Consider the following 18,731-nt stretch of genomic DNA (forward strand, 5'->3'; position numbering starts at 1 on the left):
TTGCATCTAGTAGCACAGATTCCCATATGGCAAGTACATTGTGTAAAATGGGTCTGTGAGTTACTATAATTAATGCCACATACAGTAAACACAGTTTCTAGACTCTGTTTATATGATATTGTAGTGAAAGCTGCTTTGTTCCTACAGAAAGCCCTCCCTTCCCCCCTACTGCTGAGTGCAGCTCCATTTGTACATACTAAGCCTCATCAGATCTTTGCAATGCCGAAGGGGATGATGTCAAAACCTCTTCACGTGATGCAAGAAGACTGACTGATCAGTAAAGAGTTCATCATTACAAGTGTTGAGGATGGGTGGCAGGTTTGGAATAATATTCCGCCCAAAACGCCTAAATTATACCATTAAACCAGAAATATCAAGCCCACACTGACCCCTTCTATGACTAGATGTATTTTATCCATAAAGCTTCTTATGTGAACTCTTTCTTTGTTTGAGATAAGTGTTTATAAGAATTGGATCACCCGCATTGCTCTCATGTCTTGTTTTGGGGATTTATTATCCCATAGAGCTAAGTGCAGGTTAAAAGTTTGAAAACCCTGATTAGAGCCCTACTTTGTGCTTTAGTCAAACAAATTGCCTGTATTTTCCATTAGTACACTTATGTTGTTTTTCATTTCCTTTTGTTCTATCAATTTTAAAATACCATTTTATCCTTGTTTTTTATTTTTATTTTTTTATTTTTTTTTGGGGGGGGGGGTACTCTCGTTCTGTATCCACTTTATTTTAGGATACAATTTTTCATTTGTATGTGTCTTTTTTATCTCTTAACATTGTTTCATGTTTCCTGTATGTAGAAAATAATGGGATGCTCAGATAATTACCACTGTCTAGGCACTTTATTTCGAAATTGTACCTCAATTAGACCTTTTTTTTTTTTATTGGAATTTTAATGAATATGGTCTTGCTTTGGTCTTCAGATTAATATACAATAAAAAATTGCATTGGCAAAATGTTCTAAAGCATTGTTATCGTTTATATTAAATCTACTTAAATTCCAGATTTTTGCTTTTGTGATCAATGTATAGAGGCAAAACGGATCTCCGGTGGGTCGGAACTCTAAAGATGTGTGATACATGAAATCAATGTGTCTATATTCCTTCAGATATATAAAGCAATTGATTTGTGATCATGTTTACCAAGATTCTACAATGTGTTCTACTCTCAAATATTTCCAACTAGTTCATTGATGCTAAGAATACATTAAACTAAGGGTATGAGTAGACCTGGAATTTTGGAAAGCTAATTTGTACTTGGCACAGTAGCACAGAAGAGACAAAGTATTGCCCCAATGGCATCAAGAACGCATAATCAAAAATATATTGAACTGTAGATGTTAATGGAAGCTAGCTGCCATGAAAATGCTTTAGCCACCAATAGTGGCCTTTGTCAAGTATAGGTGACTATCATGCTTTCCCTAGGCATGTGTTGTGCTTTCTCTACAAGAGCGTTCTCTAGAAGATTGTATTTTCTTCATACAAATCTAAAGAAAATAGAAGTTGGCAAATTAAATCATGAGTTTTGATGCAAGAAAAGGGGGTATCAGAAATTAAGGATTTTTGGCCATTTTGATGCAAACAAGTCATGGTATCACAGAGTTGTTTTGTTAATTCTATTTATTTTTAGATATACAAAAATAAAGAAAGTAGTTAACCTATTTTTTTATTTTGGGCAAACCTGACTTGAAGATGTTTGATACGATTTTTTATATTTATTTTGTGACATGATGGTTTTTGTTGTGGCTATCTACTTCCACTTTGCTTTATGCTGTGCTTCCCCAATGGAGGATACAACATCATAATATTAAACACACTGACTAAAAGTAGATCGATTCAATCTCAGTTGTTTTCCCTTTCACCCATAGGTATATTTACTCTATTGTTAAAGCTATTGCATTCGGTTTCTTGAAGTGCACTACTCCAATGTCCCTTTCTTCCCGTGTAACCCTTATGAATCCAAATTGAGTTGATAGATTTTCCTCCTTGTGCAAGTTTGGACCATTCTCTTTCAAGCGTGTCCTCTGACCCTGCTCACATACTCCTTTAGTCCAATATCTCTTTTGATAACTGTAAAGCTACTGCAGGGCGTAGAATGAAAATGTGAAGTAACTAGCAGTATTCCATCAGGAAATAAATAGTCTGAAACCTGGATTAATTCCATAATTCACCTTGTACCATTTTGGTCATCACCTGCAGATGTAAGAGAGACCATGAAACCTAGTTAAAGTCACCACACACAATGTATCATTCGAGGTCTCATTGTGAATCCCTGTCCCCTTATTTATAGAACATGTTAGTGCTTAATTGTGTATTTTAAAGGTTTACTTATCTATAAATATCACTTACCTATTACATTCTATTTCTCTTTTAGGATACGCCTATTTTTTATTTTTATTTTTAACTTTTGTCTATTCTTTCTGAACTATTGCCACAAGGGGCCATGACAAAATGGCAGAGCTTTGAATTTCTAGTCCCGTGTGACAGTAAATGTTTAACAAGCAGAGTTAGTCTTTCTTTTACCTTTATGGCAACAATACGCAGAAGACATTTGTTAAAAAGAGCAGAGATAAATCGCAGCAACTCAACTGCACTCTTGGGATAAAGACATTTAGATAATTAGATCTCTCTCTTTCACATAAACGTAACTTATCGCACTAAAGAAAATATGGCCTCTTCTACAAGCTGCTCGTAGACTATTTCCTTGACTTACAGCATATTTTTAATGTACTGAGCATTGGCTTTATTATAATTTTAAAGGAGAATCTTCCAAGCTGTGTGCATTAAATTAGTAGGAGTGTTGGGTATGTGAGAGATTTTAGACATCATAATTAAGTACACTGGGGAATTTAGTACACAGAATATTCAGTAGCTAATTGCGTATGTTTTCAGCATAATTTAAAAATAGTCCGTAGCTGCTCTGGGGATTATATTCTAAAAAAAATTATGCTTTGGTTTGCTAAATCATTTAAAAAAATATTTTATGTACTTTACAGCGCTTCCAAGAGAAAGTGGAATCACTTGAACAAGAAGCTGCAAATGAAAGACAGAAACTGGTGGAAACACACATGGTTAGAGTAGAAGCCTTGCTAAATGATCGTCGACGAATTGCTCTAGAGAATTACATCACTGCCTTACAAGCAGATCCCCCAAGGGTACGTAACCTGGTTACTGCATGTAAAGCCAGTATGGAGAAAGTGCCGTATTTTGGGGGAAAAAGCAATACTGTTGCAAAAATTTGGGATATCTGCTACCCTAGAAAGGAAGAAACTCGGGTCCACCTCCCTCCCCCTCACTGACACACACACACATTCACTCAGACGCAGTGACAGAAACATTTACTGGGATACACAGTGACAGACACACACATTTACTCATAGACACACACACATATATTCAGACATACTGACACACATATTCACTGACAGACACCCTAATACTGACACACTTATTCTATATATTTAGAATTTTTTTATTTTAATCCACCCTTACCTTTGGGAAAGCTGGAGTGGTTCTTTCGTGGGGCTTGCTGGGCTGGCTGCTGGTGGCTTGACTGGCTGCTGGTGGCTTGACTGGCTGCTGGAGGCTGGGCTGGCTGCTGGTGGCTTGACTGGCTGCTGGAGGCTGGGCTGGCTGCTGGTGGTGGTTGGGCTGGGCTTGCTGGGCGGCAGGCTGGGCTGCTAGTGGTGGCTGGGCTGGGCTTGCTGGGTGATAGGCTGGTCTGCTAGTGGTGGCTGGGCTTGCTGGGCGGCAATTTTTTTCTGGCAGTCAGGCACACAGTTGTGGCAGCGAGGGAGCTGTAATCCTCCTGCTCAGCTCCCTCGTGCGCCGCTCAGTGAGTGAAGTCATATCCTGGCTCCCAACATCACTGCGGGGCACTGAACAGGAAGAGCTCAGAGGACCATGTTCCCTTGTGCCCCCCCCCCCCCTCGCCGCACTGTAAGCATTTGAAAGCCTCTGGGGGGGCCCTAAGGTGGCCGACCGGCCAGCTCTTGGACCCTCCATGAAAGAGGCTAACAGGGCATCTGCCAGGGTGCTAAGGGGATGGCTTATTTTGCCGCCACCCTAAAATTTGCCGTCCAAGGCAAATGCCTGGTTAGCCTCGTGGGAAATACACCACTTCCAACCCAGTCCTCAGGTACCCCCTAACAGTACAGGATTTAGGGATTACCAGAGAGAAGTTCCACCCATTCTATAGGTAAACTGAGAGACTCCATATGAAAGATGTGATTTGTTTAGAGCCATTTATTGTTGGCAATGAAGGCTGTATACTGGGTCAGCCTTCATTGTTATATTTGTGGCTTCGCTCTCTGAGCAGAAAATAGAGCTCAGCCTGAGTTGTGCTTGATTGACCGCTCCAAGGGGTTATGTTAGAGATGCATGTTTTTTTTTGGGGGGGGGGGTTTAAACAAAAATGCAAGAGGAACTTCTACAATTGCTTTATGGTGCTAGAGTCCCTTTATAAAACTTAGTACATGTGATCAGCATTGTCAGCTGTGCAGTGCTGCCCTGTTTCTGAATATGTATTGACAAATGAGCCCATATTCCTCTAAAAACTGGTACATATCATATTTGCAAATTCTCAGATTTGTTAAAAAAAAAAAACACAAGTTACAATTTATCTCATTTTATTTTATTTATTTTCTTTGTGGGTTCTTGGAGCTATCGTGTAAATACATTTTTGGTTATTGAAGAAGGAAAATAGCTACTTTAATTGGGTCACATATTAGCATAATAAAAAAAATGTTTGATCTTCATGAATTCACCTTGGGCACAATTTAGTAGGCACAAGACGGAGTTTTATCTCTTTGCACATAGTGCCTCTCAGCCAATGCGGTAATCTATCATGCACCAGGGAAGGGGATTTTTAAGAAGAATCTTAGCATTTTGTTATCAACAAAAAGCTAAAATTGAATTTAAAAAAAAAAAAAAAAATCAACAAATCTTACAAACCCTGTAGTGTAGCTCTAATTTTACAGGTCGGTGACTCTCATTAAAATACTATTGAAGCAGATTCTAATATTTTTCAAGATCTCTGTGCAAAACATTCATTATTTACACTTTGCTTATACTTATTTACATTTTATTCTGTCTTCAGAAGCAATGTAAAGGTTGTGTCACCCATTGAGTGCTTCCACCAACAAACTTTTTTGTCAAGGTTTCTCGGGATCTCTCTATTCAACTTTCCCTTCGATATCCCATTTACAATAATTCCGTGTTTTGTGAAGAAACCAAAGTGTTTTTAAAATAATCTTGGCCACCATAAGAATAGCACAGTCTGTTTCCATTTGTGTATGTAAAGTTATCCTTATCTTTTTAATTTATGTTTCACCAGTTATGATTTTGGTACCATGCCCTTAGTTGCCTAAGATCTTCGCTCCTATAGTAAAGATGCCTTTTACATTTTTATACATTTTTATACAGTAATTGCTGGTTGAGCTGTTAACATTTCCAGAACCTGTTATTTGTGAAGAGCTGGTGGGGAGAATGTATGACCTTTTTCTCAAATCTACATTTTAAAGCCTTCATATGGTTGTTTTCATTAGAAACCTTTTCCCCAATTAGTTTTTTTTTTTTTTCTTTTTCTATTTCTTTCACATAATGCAAGCTCAGATCTTCCATTTGATGCATGCTTCGTGTATTTTAGACCCCTGCTAAAAAGCTTCAGTCTATGTTTGGTATTATTACAGTTATTATACAGCAAAGGATGACGAACACATCAGCACTTAACATTTTAGTTGCTAACCTGAAACAGATTATGATAGAATAGATGTTTTTATTCCGTAGAGAGTTTCAGACATTATTCCTATTGTTTTAAGACTTTAAATGTATCTATACTAGAAAACAGATATATTTTTCTTTTTGAATTCTAATATTCTTTAAAAAGAAAAAAATCTATATAGTTCTTACTGTTAGATAAGCTATTTACATGACAAAAAAAAGACATGCAATCGGTAATGGAAAAAATTGCACTCTACCTTTGTCAAAAAAGCTTTTTTTAAAGTGTCAATTAGGCAACTGAAGGACGGCAGCACAGATTCCCTACATGATGTCTACCTGCTATTTGCCTGCCTTCTCTGACATTGTATTGGTCTCCGTATCTGACATTTATTGAAATGTGCCTTTTTTATGGGCTGCCTCATTGAGAAATGTGATTTGTGTAGATAAAATCAGGCAGCTGGCTGTGTTACATGTTACTGAATAAATTGTTAGCATTTATCATGTAAAGAGTGTTATTAACATAAAAAAAAATGTCAGTGTCTTTGTCAGTCTTCAGACAATTGTTTGTCATTTGCTGTCTAGTTCATATTCATACAAACAAGATTATGAGTAAACACTGCCTTCTTGCACTATTAAATTACAGTATTGCTTTATTTCTCGGTGTCCATTTCTATTTTATGTCCTATTTACTCACTAGTCCACCCTGGAAAGCATCGACTAGCCGTATATACATATTACAAACAAACGAAGCTGAGCACTCACAGGAAAAAGAAATGGCACACTTTTATTTAACAAAATGTACAAAGTTAAAGGGATACAACGGGCATCAAAACAACTTTAGCTTAATGAAGCAGTTTTAGCGTATAAATCATGCCCCTCCAGTCTCACTGCTCAATTCTCTGCCATTTAGGAGTTATATCACTTTTGTTTCTGTTTAAGCAGCCCAAGCCACACCTCCCCTGGCTGTGACTCACACAGCCTGCATCAAAAAAATGTTTCATTTTCAATCTGATGCTAACTTGCTGTAGAAGTTTTTATCCCCTGCTTCTTGGTAAATTGAACTTTAATCACACAAAATGAAAGTATGCAGCATCCCGTGAGTGCTCCATCTTTCTTTCTCTGAATTGTGGATCTATCAATCCACTCATCTAATTACCACATCTATTTTTGAAATTTGGATAAAACATATAAACTTGTGTGTGTATAGGTGCTACAAAATATATCATTAAACTTTGTTTTTCTTTGCAGCCACGCCACGTTTTCAATATGCTGAGGAAATATGTCCGTGCCGAGCAGAAAGACCGGCAGCATACTCTAAAACACTTTGAGCATGTCCGTATGGTAGATCCTAAGAAAGCTGCCCAAATCAGATCTCAGGTAATTCCATAATGTGAAAACAATAATACCCAAAGTCTAACTGTGCAAAAAGCGCTGTTTAGTAGATATATCTTATATAATATTAAATGCTATGATAGTTGATGTAATGCTACAATTTGCTATCTCTCCTAGCATATAAAAAACAAACCCACAATCAAACAGTAGTGAAGTGCTTATATAAAATTGACTGTCATAATACAATGAAAAGTTAATTTTGGTTACTTTAAGTGCAGATGTGTTTATTGCATAATACAAACAATAAAGTTTCAAACAGACCAAAAAAAAAAACCCTTTAACTGCATGGCATGCGCCTTGATTATAAAAACCCGTAGAATCCATTAAAGAATGATTGGTGTCTAAAAAAAAACAAAAAAAAAAAAAAAAAAACACACAACATAGGCTTCTGTCCTTATGAGTGTCACTTGCTTTATATCATTTATAGCGCCCTGGCCACAGAATTTAGAGATGCTCAAAGTTCTCATCTTCATTTGACTACAGACTGATTTACTTGACTGAGTGAATTTTCTGATTGTTTATATTCAGATATGGCAAATTTATGACATATGAGACACCTGCAGTCAAGCCCCTGCTTGCCATGTTGCTAATGTGAAAGTTCCACTTTCGTTTGAGAAATCTAATTTTAAGCCATGTTTGGATGGCATTGATAGACTGAGGTTGCCAGGACATTTTTGTAATTCCAACAGAATTTTAGAATTGTGATATATTTCAGGATTCAATACTTTGTATATGTGACAATTTTTTTATTTACATTTCTGAATCGTCTTCACTTAAATTATATTTGCTTGAGTTTACCCAATTTATCAATGATTCACTACCAACACAAGGAATCAGTCCTGAAACATGGGAGATTTGCATTGAATGCCAGGCCATGCCATTAGGGTTCAGGGTTCAAGAAATGGCTATTATAGTATATCTTCTGCAAAAAAAGTGAGTCTTCTTAAAGGGACACTATAGTCACCTGAACAACTTAAGCTTAATGAAGCAGTTTTGGTGTATAGAACATGCCCCTGCAGCCTCACTGCCCAATCCTCTGCCATTTAGGAGTTAAATCACTTTGTTTATGAACCCTAGTCACACCTCCCTGCATGTGACTTGCACAGCCTTCCATAAACACTTCCTGTAAAGAGAGCCCTATTTAGGCTTTCTTTATTGCAAGTTCTGTTTAATTAAGATTTTCTTATCCTCTGCTATGTTAATAGCTTGCAAGAGCCTCCTGTATGTGATTAAAGTTCAATTTAGAGATTGAGATACAATTATTTAAGGTAAATTACATCTGTTTGAAAGTGAAACCAGTTTTTTTTTCATGCAGGCTCTGTCAATCATAGCCAGGGGAGGTGTGGCTAGGGCTGCATAAACAGAAACAAAGTGATTTAACTCCTAAATGACAGTGAATTGAGCAGTGAAATTGCAGGGGAATGATCTATACACTAAAACTGCTTTATTTAGCTAAGTAATTTAGGTGACTATAGTGTTCCTTTAAGCAGGACTTAATAGCAGCTCTCATCTGGGAACAGATGTATTTCACCCTCCCTTTACATTTCACAATGCAGTCTCTGAATTTGCTTTTGAAATGTGAACATTTGCGTTCTATATCAGACTTCAAGGAAAATGGTAAATTTCAGTCTTGGTATAATGTTTTAGGATTCTTCTTTCATCAAAAACTGGATTTCAAGCACAAGAAGGTTAGCTTTAAATATATTCTTAGAGACGATTCACCACTTCTTCATTTGGTAATTTCTTTGTCATTTGTATTGTCTATTAACTGGAGTTAAAAAAAATATATACAGAGACAATCTCTTTGAAATGTTTATAGTGCCTCAAGTCCCCAGGCACTGTCTGTATATTCAATGTTAAACCATTTTTGAGTAGTTAAACACTGAATGAGCCCTGCCCCCAATTGGAGGTGTGGCTTAAGCAGAGATTACACACTTCCTTCTAGCCATACCAATTCATACTGGCAATGGTGGCTGTGATAGGCTGAACGCAGTCAGCTGACACTATCAGCAAACCACAGCCACCCTTTGCTCATTAGCCTAAGCTGCACAGAGGGTATAGGCTGATGGAGGCTTTCATTTAGCATCAAAAGTAAAAATCAGATTTAACGCGGAACGTAAGGATGGGCACTGCAGACACTATAGCCACCTTATTATAATGAATAAGTTACAGTGCCTTCAGTGTCTCTTTAATCATTGTTATTATTATTATTATTATTTTTTAATTGCTTCTGTTATATTGCCTATATGAAGTAAACACTTATGTTGGCATTTCCCCGGCTTCCTGACTCATTGCATTTAAAGGCTGGATCAACTCATTGTTATATTATGATTACATATAAAGTGTCTCTCTTTGCATTAAGATTCTTAATAATCCATTTAGCAGACTAATATAAAATTGTGATGAAGCAGTTCTTATAAACTCATTTTAGACTGCGTGCACACTGTAAGGCAGTATCATTGCAGGAGTCATTAGCTGGCATTTAGATCTGCTAACCAGCTGTGCTGCAACATCCACTGAGGATTTATCTAATGTTGCAAGAATTGCAGTTTTCAGCGTTCATTGATCTCCAGCTGCTTGTCTTGGGGAGTCAATCTGCTTTCTTGGTTGACCTATATTAGCAGATAATTGAAGTCCCTCATGCTATTACTTCTCTCTTTCTAAAAACATATAGCCCAAATGTCATTGTCAGGCAAAATTTTATCCCATGGGATATATATATTCTATACAATAGAGAAGTTTTGTGAGTAACGATACATAAATAAAAGATTGGAAAGTACATAGCAATAAACCTGCTGTGTTTTTTGATGGTAGTAATATTCTTCAACATGCGCCACGTACATGCTTGTTATTCCAGCTTACTAAGCCACTGGCCTGGCATGTTACTCGGGAATATGGAGCAAGATTGCAAAGGAGAAGGGGGTTAAAGGGATACTCCAGATTCCTAAAGTGCTTCAGCTCATTCAGTTACATTGGAAGTCTGTGATTGGACAGCCACAGAAAGTCTGGGCCGGGGAAGAAAGGGAGGGCTTGCGAAGGCTTTAGAAAAGAGATCTGCAGTTTTTGCACGCTGGGTTAGATATACCCTCAATAAAAAAAAAAAAGAATAATTAATGGGACTCTATAGGCACTTAGACCACTTCAGCTCAGGGTGCTGTGTCCCTGTCCCACTTAGTCCTGCAATGTAAAACATTGCAGTTCCAGACAGCCACTAGAGGCGCATTCTGGAGTTTACAGAGTTTACTCGAGGTCACCTAACTGATACCAGATGTCCTTGTACTCTGCAGGAGGACACCCAGCATCAGTAAAATCACCATAGGAAAGTGTTGAGGCAATGCTTCCTATGGGGAGGGGCTAATGCACTTGCAGCGCTAATCACACATGACATCTGAGGAGGCGTAGTGATGACCCAGCACCAAGGGAGAGGGTTTTTTCATCCTTTATGTGCAATGATGGAAGGAAGGGGGCGTGACCAGATGGCACTATCATGTTAGAAATACAATTTTATATTCCTAATACTTATAGAATCTCTTTAAATGCATGCATGTTTTTATTGGGGTTTTGCCTACTAAACTGCATTTTTGTACTATTTAGACAGTGGAGTGTTTTTTTTAAACTATTTAAACCTCTGCTCAGGAGCTCACATTTGCCTTTAAGAGGCTCTGTTCTAAGAGAAAATTAGACTGTGTCACAGATTTCCAGGAAATAGATTTTTCTTGTATTGCAATCTTGTCTACCAGACCGCTACTAGAGGCACTTCAAACTATGCTGGACGTCCTCAAGCTTTTAAAATCCTCCTCGCCGCTCATGAGGATTGGGTCTCCCCATCGGCTAACATTGGAGGACGAGTGTTTAGAAGTGTTTAAAGGATTTTGAAACCTTTATTTGTCTTTGGGAGAGGGTGGAGGTGAGGGAGGTGGGGCAATTTTGTATTCTTAACAATAACACTAATGTTCCTTTAAGCAAACTTGCACACAGATGACTTATTAACCAAGGATTCCAAACCGTGAGTTGAGATTAAATTAGTGTAAACCTACCCTGAAACAATGCTGCCATATTCTCTCCTTATAAGTGTTGTATTACCTCATTGCGCATAACTGGCCTCTGACCTCCGCAGATCTCTACCAATATTAGTCTCAGATATATACGGTACTTAAAAATCAAAGGACATCAACCGAGAAGATTCCAGTAACGTTAACTTACTTATGAAACTTGGGTGACTGCGTGTATAATGTAAAGTCTGACCTCATTTTCCCTTTTTAAAAGCTAAAACAGAAAAGTTATGTATGAATGTTTAATGGAACACTCCAGCAACGTAACAACAAGTAGATCCAGGGCGCCAGTACATTGTAATGCCAGTTCCCTTTCAAACTGTTAAATTAAACGGTGTAATTACAGCTACTTACCTCTTTAAATGGAAACTATAGGCTAGAAATATAAAACTGTGTTCCTAGCCCTTTAGCCACTTACCCAATTGTAGTGCCAATGTCACTCGGCACTGGGTCGGCTCTGCCTTCGCTCCTTTGACGTCGGGACCTAATGCTCATGTGAGTGCTGCGTGGGTGGGTGAGTGCCGCGATCGCATTAGGACAGCACCATAGGAAAGAATTGATTTAATGCTTGGGGGTTTAGCGGACACTGGATGTCCTCCTGCATAGAGTGAGGATGTCCAGTGTCAGTTAGGCAACCAAAAGTCACCTAACCACCCAGAAGCGCCTTTAGTGTGGCATTAACCCTTCAATGTAATTATTGCAGTTTCTTAATAACTGCAATAATTACCATTGCAGGATTAAATTGACTGGGAGACCCAGTGCACCCAGACCACTTCAATGAGCTCAACGGGTCTAGGTGCCTATAGTGTCCATTTAAACAGTTATCCTTTCCCATCACAACTGTTATTGGCATGCTTAAATCAATAAACCCTTGCATCTAGTACTAGTCATTAGAAGCACTGTCGTCCAACCTCACGCTATCACTCTTACATCACTTACTCACCAGTCTTGCAGATTGTTTAAATGGAATCCGTAACAAGGCTATTAATGTAGGGGAACTTCTCTGCAAGGCAAGATCTGGTTTGTAGAATTTTAAAGAAGAAACCCATCTTTACTATTGTCTAACACGTTAATTAAGTGAAAATAGATTTGCCATACAGACCATTTTTATGGTGGATTTAGAAATACATTTTCACTGTGTATTCGTGTAAGTATAATTCGAATCCATTTTTTTCTCATTGTAAATAATTCAGAAGGTTTCTAGAAGTCCTCCTGTTTCTGTTTATTGCCTGATATAATGCAATATTTACGGAGAACTGACTGACGGATTGTATTGTTCATCTTCCCTCAGGTTATGACACACCTTCGAGTCATTAACGAGAGAATGAATCAGAGCTTCTCTCTACTCTACAAAGTGCCTGCGGTGGTAGAAGAGATTCAGGACGAAGTCGGTAAGCACATTGCTTCTTTCTCTTATCAAGTTTAAACTTCATAAAGCTTGTCATTCTAAAGTTCAATTTGTCCCATGAAAGTTGTATGAAGATGTCTGTGCTACAAAATTATTTTAACATCTGACGTTCCTGTTCAAACCATGTTTCACGGTTTTGTTCTTTTTATTCCAACACTCCGTAATTCATTTTAAATCCGTAAAACATAACACTTTCAAATTCAGGTGAGTGCTTGTTTGTTAGTCCAGAAAATAGATGTCATTTAGGGTTGATGTTGCATGTGGAAAATCTATCTTGCAGTCGGCATTTAAGTTTTTGCACGTATAGTAGAGTGTCTTAGTTAAAGTGGTCAACTGATTCAAAACCAATACTCATGGACCTCCAACTCTAACTCATGTGGGCATTTAACAAATTCTTGACAGGTGTCCTAGACTTCAATGGATGATTATGAACAGTATATTGAGTCTTTGTCTGCATAAATGGTTTAAACCTAAAACCTGATGGTTTCCATGTATTGCTTCACAGCCATTCCAGCACAACTCTTCAGGTTTGGCATGTAAGGGCATTGAGATAAGCTTAATTAAACTATTCATCCAAGACGGGTTGTGAATACGGTAGTTTTGAAAAAGAGGAAAAACATTTTTTACAAAAAAGGTGATTTTTAAGTTATGAAAACATCTTGTCAGGGAATGATTTAGGATAATTGGAAAGTATGATACCTCGATGTTCAGACAGCTGAAACAGGCTGCTCAAGGCATAAAAATAAATTCCTTTTCCACAAAAACTATCTTCTTTTTTTAGCACACTCCGTTATGCGAAACCATTGGAATACTGTCAAGATGAAAATAATTAAAGGGAATTTATTATTAACAGTGTACTAATTAATGGGTGTTGTGTCAAGCTTGTCACTTTTAGTTTGTGCTCAAAAACGCCATATATATTGTTTTTTATCTCTATTTTTTTCCCATTTTAATCTGAAACCACTGTATGAGAATGTAAACCAGGACTCATTCATCTCTTTTTGCATTTATATATCACACATGGGAGATGCCTGATAGAAAGTCCGTCTACTGATGCAATAGACATATAAAGTTTAACAGAACTCCTCAAAAAAATAAAATTACTGTTTCGAAGCTGACGGAAGCGACTGGTGTAGCAAACGGAGTATAGAGAAGTTAATTTGAAGATTGCAGCATTAAAAAACAAACAAACAAAAAACATATAATTTAATGCAAATAAGCAATGATGCGGAAATCACCCTACATTATTCACTAGACTCCGTATTGAAATGTAAATCTAAAATCCTTTAATGATGGATCCTTACACTAAGTAGTGTTATATAATATAGGTCTCCTTTTTGTTGGCTTGCTTTTGCCATCATTGAAAAAGAGATGGTCTTAATTTGTTTTTATAAGCCTACTCTAAGTTGGAACATATAAAGGCAACGTTATGATTACAGGTACACTTAGCTGCTACCTAGTCACACCCAAAGTGACCATTCTATTTATGGAACACTGTGTATTATGAGTACACTTATTATGTGTACAGGGTTTTCTTCGATTACATCCAAGCCTGCAATAGTTATAAAAACATTTTTTATTTCTGATCAGAAGTGTCCTGTGTGTGTATTCAACAGGTACCAATCTAGCATCTCCTATGAGTGTCTCCAGGAAAGCCGGCATCTCTTGTAAACATCCATAACCCCAAATCTGCTACAGAGAAATGTTAGATAATTTAAAGGATGTCGTATTTAATACGTGGGGTAAATGCTTGTTGGATCTAAGCAGCAATCTGTCTGCCAATTTGTGCTACTAAAGGATTTTTTTTACCCATTTTGTGGCAAACGTCAGGTTTTTCACCTTCTTTTTCAGACCTAAACAGATTTGAAAGGTTGAACACGATGGACATACCTACTTTTTCAGTCTGTTACTATGTAGCTTCAAATAAAATTTATCAAATGAAAATAAATCATCGGTTAAAGAGCTTTTGCTTTCTGATATTATATATCTGTGAATTGGGTGAATGGTTTGATTTAAGATGCTGGGGTGTTATATATATATATATATATATATATATATATATATTTTTTTTTTTTAAATGTCTCTAAATATGCCTTTCTGGAGTTATTTAATAATGGAAATTAAATAGAACTAGATGCTAAATCAATATTGCAGCCTTTTTTGACATCTATCAATCAGTAAATTTACAGGTGAGAATACTAGAGCTTAGTATTGCATATATTGTCAGGTGTGCAAAGATTTTCCTAAATGTCCATGCCAATGTTTTCCTGACTCTGGCATTGTCTTAAAGGCATCTGAAAATGGACATTCGGATAATATTGGATCATATATGTAAGGTGTTACGGAGTTCTTTACATTTCGAAGAAACACTCTGTTAGCAATACAAACTTGTATTCCCAATGTTACCTGGACTACTCATTGTCCTATTTCTCTTTTCAATTGTATTCCTATCTACCTCCCTCCCTCCCCTATACTATTACTGCTTAATAGATAACTATTGGACCTTCCATCTTCAACTCTTGAATTGTTAAATGTCTCTTTTTGTTAGTGTTTATTTTTGCACTCAAAACCTCGTTAATTTATGTTCACTATTTATGACTTTCACCTATTTGATCTCTATCGTTCCCTCATATCTTTAAATCTCGAATGTTTCTCATCTGCTTTTTTTCCCCCCCTGGATTGTTTTTCCCACCTCGATTTGTACGTCTCCCCACTTACAATTGCCATTTTATCTCACCCCAGGCTTTCTCTTACATCCTATACAGTATTCATAAAGTTTACTCCCAGTATTAATTGCTATCAAGCACTGCGGCTAATGCCTTTATCAAACTTAGCATTTCTTGAAAATTTATTCCAAGTCTTTCCTCGACCCTCTTAAATCTGGCTTCTGCTAACTCACTGCTAACTCGCGCTTGCAGGACTTTGCATGGGCGGCTGCTTTCCGTTGAAACAGCATCCCTACCCCCATCAAACTCTCCCCTATTCTTCAATCACTTAAGTCCCTCAAAACCCATCTGTTCAGCAATGCTTATGGCCTCCCAGAGTAACTTCTATGTCAAAAATCGGTCTCTGGCTCTCTCCTAAAGAGCCACACTCCACTTTCACCTGGTTCTGCTACTTTTCCACCTTGTTTGTTTGCTGTCCCCACGTGATGCCAATTCTTTATACTCCATTCCTCTAGACTGTAAGCTTTTTTGAGCAGGATCCTCATCTACCAATTGTTCCTGTATAATTTTGTAATTGTCTTATTTATTGTTAAATTTCCCCTTTTCATAATTTTGTAAAGTGCTATTTAAATTATTGGGAACCGGGGGCCGTAGCTTGACTGCAATGCTGCCTAGACGTGTTCAGCAAGAGCTCCCACGCCTAGCTCCAATTAATGGAGACTATTCCCGGTCCACTCACTGTAGCTGACTGCAGCCCACAGCCTTCTTGTACACGGGACGACTCTGTACCTGGGGATACCCGTTACAAGGTTCTCCTCGGCTGAATTGCCTGACTCAAGACTTGCGGCCTACCCTAGTTGGAACCGACGGGAGACAGCCGCTCTCCCGGTTCCCACGATGACGGTGTTGTCCCCGCTTAACGCTGTTCCCTCCCACCCCAGCCCCCTTCTTTGGACAGGCGGGGGTTATCCCGGTCTCCACTGACTCATGGCCTGCAACCCTAGCTTACTTTACATTCTACTAATGTGTACTCAGACAGTTACCTAGCTTGCCATCTCTAATCTATTGTAAAACTGTGCAGAACCTTCACAAATGCCATATAATGCAAATTATTGAATGTACATCTCCTTAGGCAATGTGATTTTTAATTTGTCTAGCATGTACCATAAACGTTAAACCTTAACCTACATTATCATCACAGACAGGAAGAAAAGCTTGTCTCTTATAATATGTTTTGTCTCGCCAATGTCTATCCCTCCTATTATTATAAACTAAAAATGTGTGCTGTCTAGTCATATGCCATGTCACACTTATAATGTTATCATTCTGCTTGCGACTGTTATTGTGGCTGAGCAAGCCTACTGTTATTCCATGCACAACAAAAAAAAAAGATTTAAAATAAATTATTGGGAACCGCCATAAGTAAGACAATAATTAATTTACTTTCCTTATATCCCCTGGCACTGGTCTTTCTATGTCCACTGCTACTCAGCTGGCTGAGATAATCATCACGTATGATCTTGGCCAGGGCCACCACCAGAAATTTTGGTGCCCCTAACTCAGCTCAGGGTTTGGGCCCCCGAGGGGCCCGCCTCCAAATTCTGCCCACAGGAATACACACACATACACAAACACACACATTGATACAAAAGGACATGGATACACACACACACACACACACACACACACACACACACACACAGATACATACTAACAGACACACATACTGAAACAGACATACACACATATAGGCATACATACTGACACACACATACTGACACACACATACTGACACACACATACTGAGACATACACACATATACAGACACACAGACAGACACATACTAACATACATACATACACACACACATGCATAAGGACATATAGACATACTGAGACATACACACATATACAGACACACAGACAGATACATACTAACATACATACACACATCCATAAGGACATACAGACACATACAGACTGGCATACATATAGACATACATGCATACAGACACTGACGTCCATACACACACTGACATACAGACATACATTGATACTGGCATACATACTGACATACATTCATACATACAGACATACAGACATACATGCATACTGACAGACATACATGCATATATTGACATTCATTCACACAGACATGCATGCATATATTGACATGCAGACATACATACATTCATGCTGACATCCATACACTCATACCTACATTCATACTGACAGACAGACAGATATACATACATACATACACACACACACAGACATACATTCATAATGACATACAGACATACATTGATACTGGCATACATACATAGTGACAGACATAGATACAGACAGACAGACTGACATACATGCATACAGACACTGACATCCGTACACACATCCATACATTCATAATGACATGCAGACATACATACAGACATACAATACATTCATACAGACATACATTGATACTGACATTTATACATACATACTGACAGACATGCATGCATACAGACACACACACAGTGACCACTTCCTCCCAGCAGCACTTGCGTGGGGGCCTCTGATGATGTAGGGCCCATCGGGTGGCCTTAAGTGCGTGGGCCACCCGATGGGCCCCATCAGCGTGCGGGCCCAGGTGCAACTGCACCGGCAGCAATACCGCTGCTAAACGTGGGGCCCGGACAGCAGGGCCCCTCAGGGCCGCCGGGCCCGTGACAACCATCATGGTTGTCACCCCCTGATGGCGACCCTAATCTTGGCTTAATCCAATTATATATTGGGGGCTAGTATGCATTAGCAGTAATTATCATTTTTACATTGAAATGTATTGATTCAGTTGACATGTCTTCATGCATGTGAAAAGCTGTATTTGCGCTGCGGAGAGTGCATGGACAGTCTCTTTGCGCAAAACCCACTACGTTAAAGGAACACTATAGCGTTCGGAATACAAATGTGTATTCCATAGATACTGTTTAGGTGCCATAGACACTGTTTAAGTGACCGGCTCCCACAGCCATCTGACACCACATGCAAATAAAGACTGCAAAAAAAATACACTGTATGAGGTTGATTTTGAAAGACAAAAAATAAATGGCATGGAAAGGAGTGACGAGTGCTGCCTGAGGAAAGCTGATTTGCATGGCAAAACGTGTTGTCGCTGCTGTCAAGCCCCTTTGAAATATGTAGCATCTTTAAACTTATGCAAAGAACCTGCTGATTTGACAGAATTGGATTCCAGCGACTTCGGCAATGGGATGTTTACCTGTATATTTAACAGAACGTTTGTATAAATTGTTTGTTTTATATACATGTCCTTGATTCCTTATATTGGATGAATGGTTCTGGAGCAGTAAGGTATGAAAACTGGTATGTTGATGTATTCTGTTAAATTGAGTGCTGCACCAATTGTGCTTGTTACATAAAATGTATACATCCTCTAGAAGTGTATTGGCGTATTGCACCATTATTTTGTGTTTCTTTTCCC

At 38.2% G+C, this 18,731-nt stretch overlaps 1 protein-coding gene across 4 annotated transcripts in view; it reads left to right on the plus strand.

Moving 5' to 3' along the window:
* Positions 1-18,731, plus strand: part of APP (amyloid beta precursor protein) — a 185,391-nt gene that overhangs the window by 146,218 nt on the left and 20,442 nt on the right. For all 4 annotated transcript variants that reach the window (XM_063448265.1, XM_063448275.1, XM_063448291.1 and 1 more), the window contains 3 exons: positions 3,008-3,166; positions 6,981-7,109; positions 12,468-12,567. In XM_063448265.1, coding sequence (XP_063304335.1) covers positions 3,008-3,166; positions 6,981-7,109; positions 12,468-12,567 — 388 coding nt within the window. The remainder of the gene's footprint in view (positions 1-3,007; positions 3,167-6,980; positions 7,110-12,467; positions 12,568-18,731) is intronic.

This window comes from Pelobates fuscus, chromosome 1, assembly GCF_036172605.1.
Source record: "Pelobates fuscus isolate aPelFus1 chromosome 1, aPelFus1.pri, whole genome shotgun sequence".
Lineage (NCBI taxonomy): Eukaryota > Metazoa > Chordata > Amphibia > Anura > Pelobatidae > Pelobates > Pelobates fuscus.